General features: G+C 45.0%; 3 protein-coding genes across 8 annotated transcripts; 2 read left to right on the top strand and 1 right to left on the bottom strand.

The window, feature by feature from the left end:
- The first annotated feature begins 832 nt into the window (after positions 1-832).
- Positions 833-7043, top strand: TMED6 (transmembrane p24 trafficking protein 6). 4 transcript variants are annotated; one of them, XM_087870535.1, is made up of 4 exons: positions 833-1794; positions 3097-3217; positions 4810-4961; positions 6627-7043. In XM_087870535.1, exons 1-4 carry the CDS (start codon positions 1582-1584, stop codon positions 6858-6860), a joined length of 720 nt encoding a protein of 239 aa, XP_087726661.1. In that variant the 5' UTR covers positions 833-1581; the 3' UTR covers positions 6861-7043. The 4 variants fall into 4 exon arrangements, with proteins under 4 accessions (XP_087726661.1, XP_087726662.1, XP_087726659.1 ...); XM_087870536.1 differs by having other exon boundaries at positions 1439-1794; positions 3058-3217; positions 4864-4961; XM_087870533.1 differs by having other exon boundaries at positions 1439-1794; positions 3058-3217.
- Positions 7044-7238: 195 nt separating this feature from the next.
- NIP7 (nucleolar pre-rRNA processing protein NIP7) lies at positions 7239-10057 on the bottom strand. The gene is made up of 5 exons (XM_045815066.2): positions 9807-10057; positions 9598-9684; positions 9362-9500; positions 8719-8859; positions 7239-8510 (listed from the first exon to the last, which is right to left on the bottom strand). The coding sequence occupies exons 1-5, from the start codon at positions 9860-9862 to the stop codon at positions 8391-8393; spliced, it is 543 nt and encodes a 180-aa protein (XP_045671022.1). The 5' UTR covers positions 9863-10057; the 3' UTR covers positions 7239-8390.
- Positions 10055-19271, top strand: COG8 (component of oligomeric golgi complex 8). 3 transcript variants are annotated; one of them, XM_045815059.2, is made up of 6 exons: positions 10055-10492; positions 11646-11853; positions 12730-13557; positions 15340-15508; positions 16300-16470; positions 18607-19271. In XM_045815059.2, the coding sequence occupies exons 1-6, from the start codon at positions 10119-10121 to the stop codon at positions 18762-18764; spliced, it is 1908 nt and encodes a 635-aa protein (XP_045671015.1). In that variant the 5' UTR covers positions 10055-10118; the 3' UTR covers positions 18765-19271. The 3 variants fall into 3 exon arrangements, with proteins under 3 accessions (XP_045671015.1, XP_045671013.1, XP_045671014.1); XM_045815057.2 differs by having other exon boundaries at positions 16300-16624; positions 18607-18742; XM_045815058.2 differs by lacking the exons at positions 10055-10492; positions 11646-11853; positions 12730-13557; positions 15340-15508; positions 16300-16470 and adding an exon at positions 16585-17538.
- Positions 19272-20418: the final 1147 nt, after the last annotated feature.

Raw genomic sequence — 20418 nt, 5'->3', positions numbered from 1 at the left:
TTGTGGGCTTCCTCTAAACAGGGTTAGGATCCAGGAGCTTTTATCTCTTCCACTCTAACATTATTAGACTACATACGCTCTCTAGAAGAGTGACACTGTGATACATTTAAGGAGGCAGAATAGCCTTTATCAGTGTTTCTCAAATTGAGAAACATGTAAGTCCATTAATACTTTTTAACATAACTTCAGGGGTATTTTTATTATAGCATTCCTGAAGTGTGTACAAATATAAAACTATGCCTACAGCTTCTGTAGAACTACAATAAGTACTAAGAACTGATGATTGTTTTGCTGAATCTAAGTCACGCTTATGACACGGGTAGTGTTGGGACTGTAGCACTGATAAGATGTGGGTGGAGATGCTTGTGGGTTGGGAAGTGATCCCAGTCTCTCCCACTTTCACCTTAGCAAGACTGCTGCAGAGCCACTGCCTGCAGAGCACTGTGATGTCACATGGCCTTCGCTAGAACTGAATACAAGTATGAAGTCTGTTCTTTGCTTATTAGCTTTTGACACTTAAGGGATTACCACTTCGGAGTCAATGCAATGAATTCTGAAGCAATACCTGCTTAGAAGGTGCTAATGTTGTTTTGTTTTTTTAAGATTATGGCTGAAATCAAAACATTTAGGCACTGTCAGTGCTCAGAGACTGACAGAGACACTGTCCTGATAGGTAGGAGTGTGAGACCCACTCAGGGCCCCAGCTGCACCAGCTGTGCTTCAGGGACAGGGAGCTGGCCACAGGAATCTCTGAATGTCCATTTCCTCATCTCTAAGGCAGTAGGTGATGGTACCTCCCTCCCAGGGCTGTTGTGAGAACAGGAAGCAAGTAAATCTCTTAGCTCAATGCCAGCCGTGAAGTCAGTGGGTGTTCAATGAGCCTTTGCCCCCGCTGTGACTGCTGAAGAAGTCACAAATAAAAGAGGAAAGATTGAGGGTTTGACAATATAAACAGTCTTTAAGTGGGTTTTTGGATAGCTTTAGAAGAATGTATCAGTCAGGGGGAAAGTAGAATGAGGATTATCGGTAGAGTTTGACTACCGCCTCTTGCTCACTTTATTTGTTCATTAAAATTTTTGCACACACTTCCATGCTGTGCTTTTGGCTGAGATCTAGCACTGAGCAGAAAATATTCTGTTGAAACAGGTTTGCCCTACGTATCTTATTGGAGCAATAGGTATCATCTAGCAATTTGATATGAATAGGAGAAACAAATCTCTCCAGGCAAACTCTGTCCGTATATTCCAATGGTTGTAAATAAACTTACCCAATGTACATTCCCAAGAAGAACTGAAAAATGATAACCCAAAGGAAGGACAGAAATACCTCTTCTGGAGTAGGTTCTATCTAGCACCCATGATGTAGGTTTGGTAAGCCACTGAGTTTTTGAGGTAAAAAAATTCTTTCTGTGAGCCAAGCATGGGGATATCATGCCAGTTCTATTATGGAATATCCACGTGTGGCCCTGAAACTGGCCTAAGTGTGACTTGTAAGTTAATGATTACCTTAGCAGTTGTCTAAACTACTTGGTTTCACTAGACTACAAGCAGTTCACCTGCAGAGGAGTCTCCAGAAAGCAGCATGTTCCCTTTGCTCTTTGGGGCTGGACTGGTGGTTCTGAACCTAGTGACTTCTGCTAAGAACCAGAAGACAGAACCCCTTAGTGGCTCTGGGGACCAGCTGCTCTTCAATGGAGCAGATCGATCTGACTTTGCCATCATGATCCCTCCAGGAGGCACAGAATGCTTCTGGCAATTTGCCCACCAGACTGGATACTTCTATTTCAGTTACGAGGTGAGTACATCGGCCCCTCTGGCCATACTGGGGACTTGTTTTTTTGTTTGTTTCCTTTAGTATAGTGGGTCAGGTTTTATTAAAATACAAGATTCTGGTTGTCTTTATCATGCTGTGATTCCATAACTGTTAAGGAAATGGACCTGCATTTAGATGGAAACTCTTGATGGATGAATAATCACTAAAACATATGGCTTGACTTCTCAAACTGGGGGCAATGGAGGTGTGCTCAAAGCCATGAGACAGACTACCTCTTCCTGGAGAGGTAATCATATAGTAACTCAAGATTTGGAGATGAGAGGCAAGAAAATTTATTTTTTAAAATAATAAATCAAGTTTTATGGATATGGTACAAAGTCGAATGAAAACCTACATGAACTTTGGCAACAGACCCTGAGATTTCAAAGGAAGATGCTTCAGTTTATGGATTGGGGGAGCAACATTTACTCTCCCACTTTAAGGGGTAATTCTGGCAAACTACGAAATCACTGGCTCAAGGTCTCTCTATTTGGCCAGACAGTCCTCTGTTTCTTCGGGAAGGTAAATATTTTCAAGTTGCCTGTTTATAGTCCAAGTACACTTATCCATCCTGTGGTCTTAACACCACAGTGCCCAAGGATGGTGAACTCAATAGTAAAGTCAGAGCCTGTTAATTTCCTTCATTCTTTATCTTAGGAGCCTGTTAACTTTCTAAATTTTGTTTCCATAGTAATAAACTATACTGATCTTATTCCATTGCACTGTAAATCAAACTTATTTAAGTTAGCTTATCAGAGCCTTTTCTTATCTCTGAATTTATAACAGAATAGTAGCTACTAGTAAGCTCACTGTAGCCTGGGCTTATCAAGACCCAGCTTGAGGAAAAGTGCCTGCTGAATGCCTTATTTATTTGCTGTCAAGCAGCAAGTTAAGCCCAAGTCTGGGACACCATGAGGGAAGTCAAAACCAAGCAAGTTCAATCAAGAACTCTACAGCCAAAAACATACATTATCAATTGATACATACCAGATGTACATTCTGAGACAGGTCTTCTTAACAGGAGTGTTACTGGCATTTTGGGCAATTCTTTGTCTTGCAGTACCGTTTCTAACGTGGCAAGATGTTCAACATTGCTGTCTCTTCCTACCCATCCGCCAACCCTCTGTTTTCTCAATCCAAACTGGCAGGGACGATTGGGAAGTACCATCCCTGATTGAGAACCTCTGTGCTGATGATCAGGAATGTCAATCTTAGCACTTAGCTAGCTTTCTGATGATGTGGCAGGGGCTTTTCTCCCTCTTTAATGTGTCTTGGCAGGTACAGCGGACACTGGGAATGTCACATGACCGACATGTTGCTGCTACTGCACATACCCCACAGGGTTTCCTCATAGACTCCTCTCAGAATGTTCGAGGCCAGATAAACTTCTCTACCAAAGAGACAGGTCTGTTTTCATCACCACAGTTACTGTAATAATCATACATTTCTTTGCAACTGGGTCAATAATGAGTAAGTACTGAAATTACTCAAGTAACTGAGACCTTTAGCTCTGGCTTTTTCACACAGGGATGAACAAACAGTAGGGGGTACTAAACAGCCTTCAACACCAAAAACTAGCCTTCAACACCAACATCAAATCTTTACTGGAGACTGCAGGCGGCAGAGGACATTAAGTAACAGGCTGTCCACTGGCAGATTCGGGGCAGGGTCTCCAGATGACTAACTCCAGGGTCCAGAAGCTCAATTTTATCTCATTGTCTCCAACTGATCAAGTTATGAGAAAGTGGCCAAAATAGACCCATTTATAATACAGAATTCCAATTAACACATTTATTATAGGATAGCATTTCTTTCTAGTTATCAGAAGACTTGAGGCAGTTACTAAACAGCAGACCCAGAACAAAAGGAAACGCATAGCCATGAATATATTCACATTCCACAACCAAGCACTTCCCCAATCACCAGAAAATCTCTACAGCCAGATCGAGTCTGTCCCCACCTTGCACAACATGGGTCAGGTTTTTGGGTTTTTGTTTGTTTTTTCTGAGAGAGCAAGCGAGAGTGCACGCGCACACGTGAGCAAGCTCACAAGTGGGGAGGCGCAGAGGGAGAGGGAGAGGGAGAAGCAGACTCCTCACCGAGCAGGGAGCCCCACATGAGGCTGGATCCGAGGGCCCCAGGATCATGACCCAAACTGAAGGCAGATGCTTAAGCAACTGAACCACCCAGGCACCCCCGGCATGGGATCAGTTTCAATTGCCCTCTCTACCAGCCGGGTATATGACGGGGCATAAAACAATCCTTCATTGTGCAGCACAGGATACTCAGCATACTAGGATATTTAGCATCTTTGGCCCCTACATGCCAGTAGTGCCTTCCAATCATTTTGACAATCAAATACTCTGCCACACCTTTCTAATCCCCCTCCTCCCCGCTCCCACACACACACAAAGGATGCCGACCCCAGTTAAGAACCAGCACCAGTACATACCCTAAACCATCAATTCCTGTACAAACCGCCTTGCAGAAGTTACTCCATCCAGCAGGATAGCTTCTTTCATTCAACACATCAATTTTTTTCTGTTTCAAGTTCAAGATGGTATCCCCCAGCTCTAATGGTGTACAAGAAGCAGGAAAACACCATGCTCTTAATTTCAATTCATTTTGTTACGCAGAAGAATTTCAATAAGAGATGTGAGAAACAGAAATTGAAAAAGATGGAGAAAACATTGTTTTCCATCTAGTATAGAACTAACTTAATAAATTTACTTACAAATTTACTAATTTATAGAACTAAGTTACTAGTATTTGGCAAAACACAATATTGTAACTGGTACTTAGTAAAATAAGTTTCATGGAAGATCATGTAAGGTCTTCCACATCAAAAATTGGATCTTTCTACTTCCTAAGTAAAAAGAAGGAGCTACAGTAGCACCTTTAACACTGGTAAACATGTATCTCCAGGGAAATCTAGAGGGTGGTAGATCAACAAAGGGTGGAGACCAAGATTTGGTAATGATCTAGGGATTCCTACAGGTTTTTATCAGCTTTGTCTAAAAAATCAGCAAAATCACTTTGGTTCTGTGCAAGTGTACCTCAATTTTGGAGTCTTCTATGAGGGACCTGAGATGGACCACAAACAGAAGAATGAAAGAAAACAACTGAATGATACTGTGGATGCAATTGAGGTAACTATTTTGAGGGAGAAACATTGTGGAAACATCCTTGGAAATAAGTAATATCATCTGAGTGAGAGCTCATGTGGGGAAAAACCAAAGAGGCACAGGGATCTGAAACCTTTAATTTTTAGGACTTGGAGCTCTTGAAATTACTCACTGGTTTTATACCAGGAGTTGGCAAACTGCCACACAGACCAAATCTGCCCCACTGCCTGTTTGTCTTTTTAATTAAGATAGAATTCACCATTTTAAAATGTGTAATTCTGTGGGCTTTAGTATATTCCCAAGGTCCTGCTACTATCGCATCTAATTCCACAACAGTTTCATCACCCCAAAAAGAACTCCATACCCATCAGTCACTCATCTTTCCCCATCCTCTCCCAGTCCTGGGCAATCATTCACTAATCAACTTTGTTTCTATAAATTTGCCTATTCTGTACATTGTATGAGTGGAATCATACAACGTGACCTTTGTTTCTGGCTCCTCTCACTTAGCGCGTTCTCAAGGTTGATCCACATTGTACCATGTATTAGTACTTCATTCCCTTTTATGGATGGCTAATATTCTCTTGTATGAATCTACCACATTTTGCTTATCCACTCAACAGCTGATAGACATTTGGGTTGTCCACTTTTTGGCTATTAAGAATAATGCGGCTATGAACATTTGAAGTTTTTGTGTGAACATGTTTTCATTTCTGTATACCAAGAAGTGGCATAATCTGGTGGGTCATATGGTAACTCTGTTTAACTTTGTGAGTAACTGCTGTTTTCCAGTGGCTAAACCATTTTACACTCCCATCAGCAGTATCTGATGGTTTCAATTTCTCCACATACTTGCCAATATGCCACTGTCTCTTTTACTATAGCCATCCTAGTGGGTGTGGTGTTATATCTTGTGGTTTTGAGTTCTGTCTCCCTAATGGCTAAGGACATTGAGCATCTTTTCATGTTTTTTGGCTATTTGTGTATCTTCTTTGGAGAACTGTCTATTCAAATCCTTTATCTGTTTTAAAATTGGGTGGTCTTTTTATTGTTGAGTTATAAGTTTTTTATATATTCTGGATATAAGTCCCTTATCAGATAAGTGATTTGCAGACATTTTCTCCATTCTGTGGGATGTCTTTTCACTTTCTTGATAGTATTTTTCAATGCACAAAAGCCCACTGCCTGTTTCTGTAAATGAAGTTTCACTGAAACACAGCTATGCTCAATTGACAATTACATATGGCTGCTTTTGTGCTAACAATAGCAGAGTTCAGTAGTTGCAACAGAGACTGTATTGCCTGCAAAGCCTAAAATATTTACTATCTGGTTCTTTAATAAGAAGTTTGCAGGCCCTTGTCTTCTACCATATACAAAGAACAGAAGACATCACCAGAACACAATGACGTATGGAGTACATGCCTAAATCTAGAGATACTCGGAAAGAGCTTTGTAGTTTCAGCACTGAAATTTTTCATTATAAAATTATGTCTTTTTAAACTAAAGTCCAGACCTTTTCTTCATATACAGCAAAACCAGCTTTACTAACAACTACAATAACCAACTTACTACATATCATAAAATTATAAGTTACTCAACTTCCACATAGATTAGTGCTTGTGAGCACCCAGGTGAGACTAGATGGGAGGTAGGGAGGACCCTCTTTTCATTTCATTTTCTGTCCCACAGGAGAGTACACGGAAGGTGCAGAACAATATCTTTCACATGTGGCGATACTACAACTTTGCCCGCATGAGGAAAATGGCTGACTTTTTCCTTCTCCAATCAAACTATAACTATGTGAACTGGTGGTCGACAGCTCAGAGCCTTGTTATTGTTCTTTCTGGAATCCTGCAGCTGTATTTCTTGAAGCGTCTCTTCAATATCCCAAAGACTACAGACACAAAAAAGCCAAGATGCTAAGCCAAAATGACCACAGCACCCTAGCTCTTTTCTTCTGGGGCAGAAGCTTTGTCAAAGTTTCAGTCAAATAAGCTTTGTAAAGTTATTGGAAAAAAACCATTTATCTTGTTAGAATATCTTAGTCTATTGCTCTCCTTTCCTCTCCAATTGCCTCAAAATGTCAATAAAATAATAAATGTGCAAGTTTTGATATTAGCTCTTACTAAAGTGTGTACTAAATGCTACCATCAAAATACCGTTCAACATACAGCAATCCCTTAACCTTTACTAAGTTTATCTAGAGGGTTAACACAGAACCTTAGGAGGGAGGAGTTGAAAAAAATGGGACAAAACATATCAATCTCAGTTTTATATGTTGCATACAAAAACAGGAATTGGTAGACTGCTTTTTTGTAGTTGAAAATTTTATTTTTAGAGATGTCACCTTTGAAATTTAAAATAAGCAGGGAAAAAAGCAGTATTTTAAAAGAAATGTTTCATAGTACAGGCAGTTTTAAAAAACTTAGTGGAATTTTTTTCATTTTTGAAAACATTTTAATAATTCCAAAAATAATTTTGGCAGGCATGGGCAAGGTTGGAGAAGCTGAATTATTTTGGTGTCTATGATTAGTGCTTTCTGTCTACTCCAGTCAAGTAAGTAAAGGTTTGTAAGGGAAATCACGTTTTAAGAAATCAAGGTGATGAAAATAACATTAGCCTGGGATCATACCATCTAAGGAAAAGGAGAACAAGAACCAAGATACATAATCAAGCCATACTCATGAGATCCTATCCTTAGTAATAGAAATAGCCAGTATATGCGATATAAAAGTAATTCTTACCATTTATTTAACACCTAACATTTGCCAGGCACTGTACTAAGTGCTTTACAAACATGATTTCTAATTCTACAAACCATTCTTAGGTAGATGGTTAAACCTGTTTTTGAAGCAGAAGAAGAAAATAAGCTTATAAAAGTTTAATGACGCCTCTAAAGCCATACAGCTGGTAGGTGTCAGAATTGGGGTTTGAATCCAAGGTTTTCTTCCATACCACACAGAACCTACTACATAGAAAATTAGCAGAACAAACTTCTATTATTTTATCCAAATTTCATTTGTAAAATCCCATACGTGACCTACCATTCTAATATGGCATATCTGACTTTCATGGTATTAATAAATAATGAAGAAAATCTATTGTGTTCTTATCATGAGTTTGGAAAACAGTGTTATCACAGATAACAATAAGCTAGCTATTCTTGTCCTCAGTTCCAATGACTCAGAACCTGTTACTCAAGAAGCCCTCTGATTCAAATATAAAACACAGTATTCTATTTAGTCACGAACACAAAGATCTGAAACACCGTTTTTGAGCCATTTCCACATAAGAATCCAACCTGCATTCATCCGTAATAGAATATTAAACTAAGAAGTCCCTGAAGAAGTCACAGTGTTGACAAAATTCAACATGATGATGGAGCCTACACAGACACAGGAAACAAAGCTAGGCCCTTCCACACAGCCATTAAGTCCTTGCGATGATTTCGTTTTAAGTCAAAGTCTCTTCATGCCGCACATATTCCCCAATGTCTGCTTGATGAAATACCACAATCGCCATGGGGTCTACTTTCCTGCAGTCTTGTGTAGACTTTGCTGCCACCCCAAAACCCTGGGATTCAAAAGAAGAGACACTGATTCACTCAAGTCATTCAATAGGCACGCATTAAGGGGTAGAAATAATGAAGATGAAAAAATACAGTTCTTTGAGAAATTTGAAAGGTGCTGAGAATTTAGTCTCTGAAGTGCACAGACTGAAAATACATCCTTCTTGATTAAAAAGATACTTGATTTTTATAACAGCTACCATCTCTACTCACCAAAGGGACGTCTGCCATGGAGTACACCACCACTCCCTGGTACTGACAAGTATTTTCAGTGATTCGACCCAGTCCAGATTTCAACACATGGTTCCCATACAGGAAGGACTGCTCTGCTCCAGGCTTTATCCACACTTTATACTATAAAAAACAGAATTAAATCCAAAAGACATTAAAATGCTAATTGTTGTATCCCTGCAAATAAGCCAGCTGCTGGATATGTGATTAATTTCTTGAACACATTTTAAGGAAGGGAGAAAAATGGATGGTTATCTCAAATTGTTCACTCCCTAGACAGAACTGCCAGGAGGTTCTTTCTTCAACTCTACAGTCTCTCTCATGGATAGTTTAAAAGCTCTTTTTCTGGATCCCACTACGCTCTCACCAAAGCCACCAATTTGCTTTTCTTGAGCGAGGTCTGCATAGGCTTTTCTATTCTGCTGGGCGTAACTATGACTATGCGACCACACAGCATTCCCATGCCAGAACCCCAACCATGCCCAAGCAGCAGGTCCTGCAAACTTCTCCATGCGCTGGCACTGACTCCGTGGCAGAGAAGCTGCCCAATTATCTGCGTTCTGACGTGGCCCTCATCTTTGACTTCCTTCATCCCCAGTGGCCGGCTGAATAACACCCTACAAACCTTGGCATATGGTGCAAGGTAATCCAGAGCTGTGATGTGCAACCGGAACTTGTGAGTCTTAGTGAATTTTCCGAAACAGGTCCCCAGAGACACCAGCTTGTCCCCAGAGATGTTGGCGGCCAACTTCAGGATCTTTTCACTGAAAGGGTAAGAAAGAAGAAGGTGTCAGATGAGGGAAGCTGGTGGGACCCAGTCCTCCACCCGGGTCCATTGCTGTCCACCCGGTACCGCCTCACCTCACGTAGTACACCCGGTCGTTGTGCAGCCTGAAACAGTAGGTGCCGTCGGGCCTGTCGACCAGCAGCTGAAGGTTCTCCCCGATGCTGAAAGCAAAAGGAGGACTGGAGACAGCGCCCCAAAAGACTCCTCCCGACCCCGCGCCCCCACTCTACCCGCGCCCTTCCCGCCACACACACATTTCCCCTTTCCCTCCGCGCGGTCTTACTATTTCGCTATCTTCTCAAACATTACGCGGGTCTCTTCTTCAGTCAAAGGCCGCATTTTCCCGCTGGGTTACAACACCGAATCCGCGTGCCTCAGAGGCCGGAAACGGAAGTCAGCCGCCGGCCGCTCCCTGGCAACCCCAAAGCCTGCCTCTCTAGCCGCCTTCAATTTGTTCCCCACGCCGGCGCCCCGTAGCCTGGAGGACCGTCGGGAAAGAAAACTGGCCCGATACGAAACCCCGGCTGCTTCCGGTCCTAGATTCCGAGCCAGCGCCCTCGCTGGGCCGGAGGGGAAGTGACGCTGCTGCCGGAAGATGGCGGCGACCACGGCCTCTGCCACGGCGACGGCCACGGCAGCAGCTCTCGGGGAAGTGGAGGATGAAGGGCTCCTGGCATCGCTGTTCCGAGACCGCTTCCCCGAGGCCCAGTGGCGGGAGCGGCCGGACGTGGGCCGCTACCTCCGGGAGTTGAGCGGCTCCGGGCTGGAGCGGCTGAGACGCGAGCCGGAGCGCTTGGCGGAAGAGCGAGCGCAGCTGCTGCAGCAGACGCGCGACTTGGCCTTTGCCAACTACAAGACCTTCATCCGAGGCGCCGAGTGCACCGAGCGCATCCACCGCCTTTTTGGCGACGTGGAGGCGTCGCTCGGCCGCCTGCTCGATCGCTTGCCCAGCTTCCAGCAGAGCTGCAGGTGCGGCGGGCTCGGCAGTAAAGGGGCTTTTAGCAACTGTAATAGCTGACATTTATGATGAAAGAAATAGCTAACACTTACATAGCACTTACCATGCATCGGTCAGGCTCTCCTCTGAGCATTTTAAAAATCCATTTAAGCTTCACTACAGCTCTCGAGGTAGGTACTGTTATTCCCATTTTATGTATGAGAAAGTTGAGACAGAGCTTAGGGATTGTCTGTCTAGGAGCACTTGGAAGCTAGTAAGTTCCCAGTCAGAATTGGAAACCAGCAGCACGTCCCTCCCTCACAGGACTGTTGTGAGCACTAGAGAATCCATGCAAAGCAGTTAACACTGGGTCTGACATAGCCACACTCTGCAGTTGTCAGCTATAATCTACACAGGCAGACCGTCCAAAACTTTGAGAGAATGCTGACAACGAAATCCTTCCATTTGGAGGCAGTAAAAATTATCAAAAAAATCTCTCCTTTTAAATCCATATTCTGCCTCTCTAGATCCTCAGTCTGTTATCAATTCTGCCTTTCAGCCTTTCACAATAAAAGTTTAAGTTTTGAGTCTTTGGATATTTGACAATAGCTTCTGTCCCTTCTGCCCTCCAGAATAGATAGGGGACTTCATAAAGCAGGTCTCTGCAATTAGGGAGAAGTGAAGACTATGGAGTTAAAGTGGAACAACACCCTAAGAAAAGATTAAGAGGCTGAGGGAACTTGAGGGTAAGGTTGTAGCTTCTAGGCTGGTTAGTGATCACAAAAAGAATAGCTATTATTAACATTTACTGTGTCAGGTTCTGTGTTAAATGCTTTATACACATCATCTCATTTAATCCTCACATCCTTATGAGGTGGGTCCTACTATTTTACCAATGAGGAAAGAGTTCAGAAAGCCTAAGTACCTTGCCACCTCTAGTTAAGTGGCAGATTTGGGCTTACATATTTTTATCATTTATTAGTTGTGTGATATTGGACAAGTTGCTTTGTCTCTCTGGGATTAAAGTTGCCTCAGGAATAGCAATACTTACCTCACAGGTTTAGTGAGAAGATTAAGTCATAAACCATCCAGCTCGGTATACGGTTCCTAGTGAATGCTTGGTAATTGTAGCTAAGTTTTGGATGTAGAACAGTGAGTGACCAATATTCTTCTGTTTGTTACTAGAAACTTTGTGAAAGAGGCTGAAGAGATCAGCTCCAACCGCCGGATGAACACCCTGACTCTAAACCGGCACACAGAAATCCTGGAAATCCTGGAGATTCCTCAGCTGATGGACACCTGTGTCCGGAACAGCTATTATGAAGAGGCCCTGGAGCTTGCAGCCTATGTACGACGACTGGAAAGGAAATACTCCTCCATCCCTGTCATCCAGGTAGCCAGACTGCCCCAAAAGGACTCAAACTGATGTTCTTGTAATCAATAATTCTGTGGTCCTCACTGAACATTTGGGCAGAAACCTTAGGGAAATTTTGCATGTTTCATATTGGTTTCTGCCAGGCAGGCAGGCTCGAACATGAAACATACATACATTCATTCATTCATTCATTCATTCATTCATTCATTCATTCATTCAAGTGATAAATATTAATCATGTGCCAGACACTGATCTCGGTGCTGGGGACAGAATGAGACAAAGCAAAGAAGGCCCTAGCTTTCATGAATGTAAGCTGATAGTTGGTAAATAAATAATATGATCCTTTCAGATAATGGTAACTGTCTGAAGAAAATAAACTAGGGAATGGGTAGAATGAGCCTAGGGTGAGGTACCCTAGGTAGAGTGGTGAGGAAAGGCTCTGCTGGAGAGAGAATATTTAAGGTAAGAGCCAGATGATGAGAAGGAACCAGCCACATGAAGATGTAGGGAAAGAGCAAATCAGAAAGTGGAAAGAACAGGTATAGCAGACTGAGGAGGAAACAACTTGGGAGTGTTTAAGAAATACAAAGACAGAAAAAAGAAAGAAAGAAAAACAAAGATAGCCAGTGGGACTGGATTGCAGTGAGCAAGGAGACAGAATTAGGAAGCGGCTGAGGCAGGAGAACTAAACAGGGCCTGTAGGCCACAGTGAATAGTTACATGTGGCCACACTGAATGAGATCTTTGTTGGTAAACCTGTACACATCAACTTTAGGAGATCTTCATATAGCAGGAAAGCAGTGGGAATGTTGATCTGCAATATTCAGGGGTAGTGGAATGGGTTCCCAGCAGTGTCTTTCCCAATGTGGTGTGACTGACCCCCTATATTGTCAGGGCATTGTGAACGAAGTGCGCCAGTCCATGCAGCTGATGCTGAGCCAGCTGATCCAGCAACTAAGAACCAACATCCAGCTCCCTGCCTGCCTCCGTGTCATTAGCTTCCTGCGGTGCATGGATGTCTTCACTGAGGCTGAGTTGAGGGTGAAGTTTCTTCAGGCCCGAGATGCTTGGCTGCGTTCCATCCTTACTGCCATCCCTAATGATGATCCCTATTTCCACATCACAAAAACCATTGAGGCCTGCCGTGTCCATCTGTTCGATATCATCACCCAGTACCGTGCCATATTCTCAGATGAGGACCCATTGTTGCCCCCTGCCACGGGTGAGCACACTATGAATGAGAGTGCCATCTTCTATGGCTGGGTGCTTCAGAGAGTCTCACAATTCCTGCAGGTGCTGGAGACCGACCTTCACCGGGGGATTGGTGGTCGTCTAGACTCTCTGCTGGGTCAGTGCATGTACTTTGGGCTGTCCTTCAGCCGGGTGGGGGTTGATTTCCGGGGCCAGTTGGCTCCTGTTTTCCAGCGGGTGGCCATCAGCACTTTCCAGAAAGCAATTCAGGAAGCAGTGGAGAAGTTCCAGGATGAAATGAATTCCTACACCCTCATCTCAGCTCCAGCTATCCTGGGCAGCAGTAACCTGCCTGCTGCTGTGCCAGTCACTCAGCCGGGGACCCTGCAGCCACCTATGGTGCTCTTAGATTTCCCACCCCTTGCCTGCTTTCTCAACAATATTCTGGTTGCCTTCAATGATCTGCGCCTCTGCTGCCCTGTGGCCCTGGCACAGGATGTGACTAGGGCCCTGGAGGACGCCCTTGCCAAGGTGAGCGCATCCTGTTGGCTCTCTACTGGGGCTTTCTTTGGTAACAGGTGGCCAGACTTTTGTAAAAAATAAACCAGTCTATGTGATAGGTGTTTGCAGACTTAGGCTTAGGGGGTTTTTTAGAGACTTTTTCTGATTAAAAAGCTCTGGTGAGTCCCCCATCATGGGACCTAGAACAATTCATGAAGTGCCTCACCTGTAATAATGATTCAGTAATGTGTTAGTTTTCTACTGCTGCATAACACTCCTACAAACATAGCCTAAAACAACACACATTTATCATGTCCCAGTTTCTTTGGATTGGGAGTCCTGGGTCCTCTGCTCTGGATCTCACAAGATAACAGGCAAAGTGTTGGCCAGGCTGCAGTCTCATCTGAAGCTTGGGGTCCCCTTTCAAGCTCATTCATGTTGGCAGATTTCTCTTCTTCGCATTTGTAGGTTTAAGGCCCTCAGGTCCTAGAAGCCATCTCACTCCACACATACAGTGTGGCTTTCTGATTCTTCAAGGCTGACAGAGAGCAGCTCTCCTGTGTTGAGTCTCTTCTTTTAGGGAAATCCTCAACCCTTTTTTAAAAGGGTTATTTGATTAAGTCGGGCCCACCCAGGATATCCCTTGATCCATTCAAAGTCATCTGATTAGGGGCTTTAATAACATCTGCAAAATTCTTCACCTTTGCCATATTCTTTTGGTTTGAAACAAGCCACACATTCTGCCTGCCATCAAGGGGAAGGGATTACACAAAGGAGTGGATACCAGGGAGTGGGATTCGTAAGAACCATCTTAGAATTCTACATAATACAAAAAATACTACAACTAATGATATCCTGCACATTTCTTATATATTTGAACCTTTAGGTAAAGGGATGTTTCTTACAACTTATGACATCTTATAACTACTGTCAGCCAGGTGGCATTTGTGACATGGTTACATCAAATCTTTCTGGGTCCAACTCTCTCACTCTTGAGCTTGCCTGCTCTCATATCTCAAAAGTGTACTTTTTGCTTTAATAAACTTTCCCACCTGTGTTACTAAAAAAAAAAAATCTGTTAATGTCCTGTAAGAGGAAGAAAGCACGAGCATTGAAACTTTGTAGTCAATGAAATTCAGGTAATAGTAATCTGCTAATATTTATATAGAACTTACTCCATGCCAAGTGGTGTTCATCATATATTATACCTATTAAGACCTGATCCTCACAACCCTAAGAGGTAGGTCCTGTTGCAGGCTACTCTATAGATAAGGAAACTGAGGAACAGAGGGCATGAAGTGTTTAAGTAATCACTTGGAAGTCACAAAACCAGCAAGTGGCACAGCTAGGACTTAAACCAGGAACATCAGCTAGGTTGCTCTGTTATTTGTATGTAGAACTTCTTTTCTAGCTCTGTGTTCTTTTATAATTTTTAGTGGTCTAACTTCCTAGAATCTCAAAGGCCTTACTCAGTAAAAAAAAAAAAAAAAAAAAGTTTTGCTTTGTTTTCCTGGATCCAATATAGTTCTGGTCCATCTCCTGTAGGAATCAAGAACCTCTTGATGCTCTTCCACTGGAAGTGGAAAGTGTGCCAGTAATCAAACAAGTTGGGTTTGGGTCAGAAATATATCAATGAAGTGACATAACTGTGGAGAGTGACCACAATTCTGAATTTAAACAAGAAAGTAACATAATGTACTGTCTGGAATGACTTTTTTATGAAAACTTGAGGGCTGCACATCTGTGCTTAGTTTCAGGTACTGCAGATGGTGACAGACTACTCTAGTGACTGATGGTGCCCTTGTCTCCTAGGTAACCAAAACAATCCTGGCCTTCCATCGCGCAGAAGAGGCTGCTTTCAGCAGTGGGGAGCAAGAGCTCTTTGTCCAGTTCTGCACTGTCTTCCTGGAAGACCTTGTTCCTTATTTAAATCGCTGTCTCCAAGTCCTTTTTCCACCAGCTCAGATAGCACAGACCTTAGGTAAGAGAAAGGAGGGAAAAGACCTTTAAAACTACTTTATTGATATAATTCCTATATTAAATAATTCACCCATTTGTAAAATTCTGTGTTTTTTAGTAAATATACAGAGATGTACAACTATCACCACTGTCCAATTTTAGAACATTTCCATCACCCCAAAAAGAACCCTCCCGCTCAATGTAGTCATTCCCCAATCCCACTCTTAGCGCCTGGCAACCACTCATCTGCTTTCTGTTATAATAGATTTGCCTTTTCTGGACATTTCATATAAATAACACAGTATGTGTATATCTGGCTAAGTGGAAGAAGCTAGTCACAGGAGAACCACATACTGTATGACTCTAATTATATGAAATGTCCAGAGAAGGTATTTTAAGATTTTTCCCAATTTGTCTTCACTTCCCTGTGCCCACTCTCTCTGTGCCAGGAGTGGGGGCTGGGGGAGGCAGAGCTTCCCTTAGGGCAGTCGGCCAGTGGCCACACCAGCAGAGTGCCTGTTGGCCACTTTCCCCCCAGCTTTCTCCTTGGGCCTGGCACAGGGAAGACAGTGCCTTCTGAGGTTCTCTTGGCTCTTAACTCGATCCACTCTCCACTGTGCTGTTCCAGATTACCTTCAGAGTCTCGCTTTATAGTATGGCTTCCTGTCCCATATCACAAAGATGGCTTCTACTGTATAGAAATGTGCAAATTGTGCCTGCCACATCCTCTAAGGTTTTTTTTCCCTGTGACACATCAATATTTAAATTTATTAAACGTTTTTTGTGTTTCTCTTTCTCTACCTTCTGGGTCAGGCATTCCACCCACTCAGCTCTCCAAGTACGGAAACCTTGGGCACGTGAACATAGGCCTCGTCCAGGAGCCTCTTGCCTTCCTCCTGCCGAAGAGAGAGCTGGTCCTCTGTCTAGATGAAAAGGAGCTGGGGCCGGAGCTTGCAGCTCCAGCACCCGCCGCCGAGGAGTCAAGCTTGGAGCCCGTCGCTGCAGCTCGCCCAGAGGATGCGCAGGACCAGGCCGACTCAGCCCAGGACCAGGCGGACTCAGCCAACGAGCCGCAGGCTGAGGTGCCCGGTGCGGACACCTAACCCGCACCCAGGCTTCCTGCCGCGTCCCCGGGGAGGTGAGGCCGGCCTCGGAGAACGCGGGGCAGCCCCAGGGGGGAGGCTGCGAAGGCATTCGCGACAGCAAACAAAAGGGGGAACCTCTGTGTCACGCTTGCAAATGGTTGATTACACAGTAAAAAACGGAATTCAATAATAAAGCTGCTGACGTCACGGAGGCGGGCTGCGCTCGGGGGACCGCGCCGGCGCTCCCGGAAGGCGCGCGGGAACTCCGCTTCCCGGCGTCCCCCGCGACGGGAGCGCTCTCCTACGGCGGCCGGGGAGGGCCGGGGAGGGCGGCGGCGGGCGCCGGGCGGCTCTGCTTGGCGCACTGGGGGCCAGATGGGAGCCGGGCTGCTGCTGGGCACGCTGTTGGCGCGGGCGCGTCACTGCTTGGGGCCGGCCCCACCGTGGGGAGGGGGAGCTGCGGGCGGCGGCGCCCGGGCCCGCAGTTCCGCGCCCGCGGGGGACGGCCTCGAGGGCCCGGCGCGCCGGCGGTCCTACTGGCGCTACGTGCGGCGTCTGGTGCGGGGCGCGCCCGAGCCGCCGTACCCGCGCGTGTGCCAGGTCGGGGACCCGGCGCTGCGGGCCGTGGCCGCTCCGGTGGAGCCGGCGCAGCTGGCGGGGCCTGAACTGCAGCGGCTGGTGCAGAGGCTGGTGCAGGTGATGCGGCGCCGGCGCTGCGTGGGCCTGAGCGCTCCGCAGCTTGGGGTGCCCCTGCAGGTGCTGGCTTTAGAGTTCCCCGAGGCGCTCTTCCGCGCCTGCGCGCCGCGCCTGCGCGAGGCCCGCCAGATGGAGCCCTTCCCCCTGCGCGTGTTCGTGAACCCCAGCCTACGGGTGCTAGACAGCCGCCTGGTCACCTTCCCTGAGGGCTGCGAGAGCGTCGCCGGCTTCCTGGCCTGCGTGCCCCGCTTCCAGGCCGTGCAGATCTCAGGTGCGGAGGGGGGGAGGGGCGGTGGCTTTAGAGCGGTTGGGTAAACGCGTGTGTCTTTTTTCCCCCGCCCGTGGAGGCGGCGACCTCGGATCCCATGAACCAGTTTTCTCAAAGCTCCAGTAAAAGTGCAGGCTTGTGAAGTGCAGGCCCAGCCGCAGTGGACGTGATTCAAGACTGACCGATGGGGATGGCGGTTAGTGTGACAGCAGAGCCAGCTCGTCGGGGGCGTGGTTTGGACTGGGAACGTGGCCTAGTTCCGATGTTACCTCACTCCAGGTCCTCTGCTCTGTGCCCTCTAGCTCGCTGTCTCTTACACATACACTTTTTACCCAGTTGCGTCCGTCGTGGTGGAATGGAAGAAGTGAGACCCAGCTTTGCACAGCATGGGGTGATAAACCGATGCTGGTTTGTCATACCACAGGATACCTTGTGGAATGTGATTTGTTGCTGGAGTTGGGATGATTGTTCCTCTTGAGTAGGCCCCTTGGTCCAGGTCAGAAAGTAAATGGTATCCCTTTATTTTATAGTGTACCCTTTATTTTATAGTGTACCAGGTTGAAAGACTTAGGAATTGAAATAAATCAGCAGTATTTCAGAAATGGGAAGAATGTTCAGAAATGAAGCACCTCAGCCCCATAGTAAGTCCAGCAACCTAATTGTCAGCGTTAGGACCACACTGAATACTTGGTAATGGGCAGAGTTGAGGCATCTTTTCTGGGAAGAACAGGGGCTGCTGTCTGCATTCCCTTCTGATGTTGCCTCTGGTGAAGAGGAACAGCCAGAGGCAGGGAAAAGGTAAGGAGATTAAAAGTGATGCGGTTAGGGGCGCCTGGGTGGCACAGCAGTTGGGCGTCTGCCTTCGGCTCAGGGCATGATCCCGGCGTTATGGGATCGAGCCCCACATCAGGCTCCTCCGCTGTGAGCCTGCTTCTTCCTCTCCCACTCCCCCTGCTTGTGTTCCCTCTCTCGCTGGCTGTCTCTATCTCTGTTGAATAAATAAATAAAGTCTTTAAAAAAAAAATGATGCGGTTAAGCATATCTTTACCCAGGCTGTAACTTACTTTGCAGGGCTGGACCCCAAAGGGGAGCAGGTGGTGTGGCAGGCGAGTGGATGGGCAGCCCGAATCATCCAGCATGAGATGGACCATTTGCAGGGCTGCCTGTTTATCGACAAAATGGACAGCAAGACATTTACAAACATCTACTGGATGGAGGTGAATGATTAAATTTTTCCTGCTGCATCTGAGGATTCTGGAAAGCAAAACACAAACACTTGAGATTTCAGCTGGGCACGGCTTGCCTGGTATCAACTTGATATTGGTTTGGTCTGACAGAAAACAGTGAATTGCCAAACCAGGTTGGAGGAATTTATCAAAAATATTTGCCCTGAAATCAGCCATGGACAAAATATTGCCTTCAACTTGAGAAGAAAATGAACTCCCCCCAAAGAGTGGACATTTCCTGATGTTTTTGTATGGTAATAAGTGGGGCAAATAAATAACCACTCTTAGTAGACATGATTTTATAGACCTGTATAATCTACCCCAAAGCCAATATTTGATAATGACATAGTCACAAAATATCTGAAAGCTTTGTGGAAAAATGCAGGTGAAGACTGTGGTTGACCATATTCACTGAGTTATTTTTACAAAGGGCTTGTGTGCGTCTTACCTGCAGAGTCCTTTGCCTCGGATAACAGTTTGCTTGTGTAAGTAAAACAGAACAGAAATGGCCATGAAGTGTTCATGAAGTGTTTAATGACAGTATTAACATAATGAGTACACATTTTACCAGGTTCACAAGTTTTGATCTCTACCTCCTGCCTTCAACAGATTTGGGGACGATTTTCCTGCTAAGATTTCTTGGGCAGCTGCTATTTGGCTCCTTCTTTTAGTGCAGCTCATGGATCAGGACTAGGAGAGGGATGATAGTTGAGGAAGCAGTGAACCATTTCCAATCACAGAAAAGAAACAGAAAGCAAAACTTGTGCTTCCTGGTCACCACACTTATTTCGGAAAGATACGTTAACATCACCCTGACCAATGATTAGCCTTAAGATACTGTCAGAACTTTGCAAGAGGTGAAGGAACTTGTCTCTCTAGATACTGGTCTTGCCTCATTTTTATGTTGAGTTTTGCAACACAGGTACTCTTTGAGTCCTCAAAATCCTAGTAGCCATGTAGTAAGTCCAGTAAGTTGTTTAGAAAAAACTTGTTTTAAAACATTAGTTAACTAAATCAATCCAGTATGGCTTTCTCTTAAACAGACCACCCTCGGGGGGCCTGCGAGGTCAAGCAAAAGGGAACTGGCTCTCTCTGCATTAAATTTCGGAAGGGAATAGGAGCCAGCACTGCTCCAAGGTGAGGTTAGACACTCAGCCACTGGGGAAGTCTGTAGAACATTCTCATTTATACTAAAAACAGATCCTTATGAAAGAATTCAGTGACCCTCCTTTCCCTTGGACAATGTGCAGAAGCTCCTGCAGGGTGGCATCAGAATATTTTGCAGCTTCCTGATAGCTCTGAGGTGAACAGTCCTTACTGATGCCTTTGTAATGTAGATCAGTAACATTTGCCTGCAGCTTCCTGTGGTTGCTCAGAGTGGAACTTGGAGAAAGCGTGAAACTGTATTGCTGACAACATGAGGTTTACTATTGTAACCAAATCCACCTAGGAGGATTTGTCCAACTAGCTACTACAGCCCAAAGCAACAAGTCTGCATTTCTAATAAAATCTCACCCACCTCAGGGAGATTTATTAGCCACAGTAACCACACACACAAATCAGCATCTTGAGCTAAGGAAAGTTTTAGAAGTCAACTACCGAAGTGAAAGCCAAGGTAGACAAGGTTTAAGACAGAATCCCCAAGTAGGGAAGAGTG

The sequence above is a fragment of the Ursus americanus genome, chromosome 21 (assembly GCF_024610735.1).
Source record: "Ursus americanus isolate L20-20 chromosome 21, mUrsAme1.1.p, whole genome shotgun sequence".
Classification (NCBI taxonomy): Eukaryota; Metazoa; Chordata; class Mammalia; order Carnivora; family Ursidae; genus Ursus; species Ursus americanus.
The sequence above is the reverse complement of the archived record's forward strand: the minus strand, read 5'-3'. Positions and strand labels throughout refer to the sequence as shown.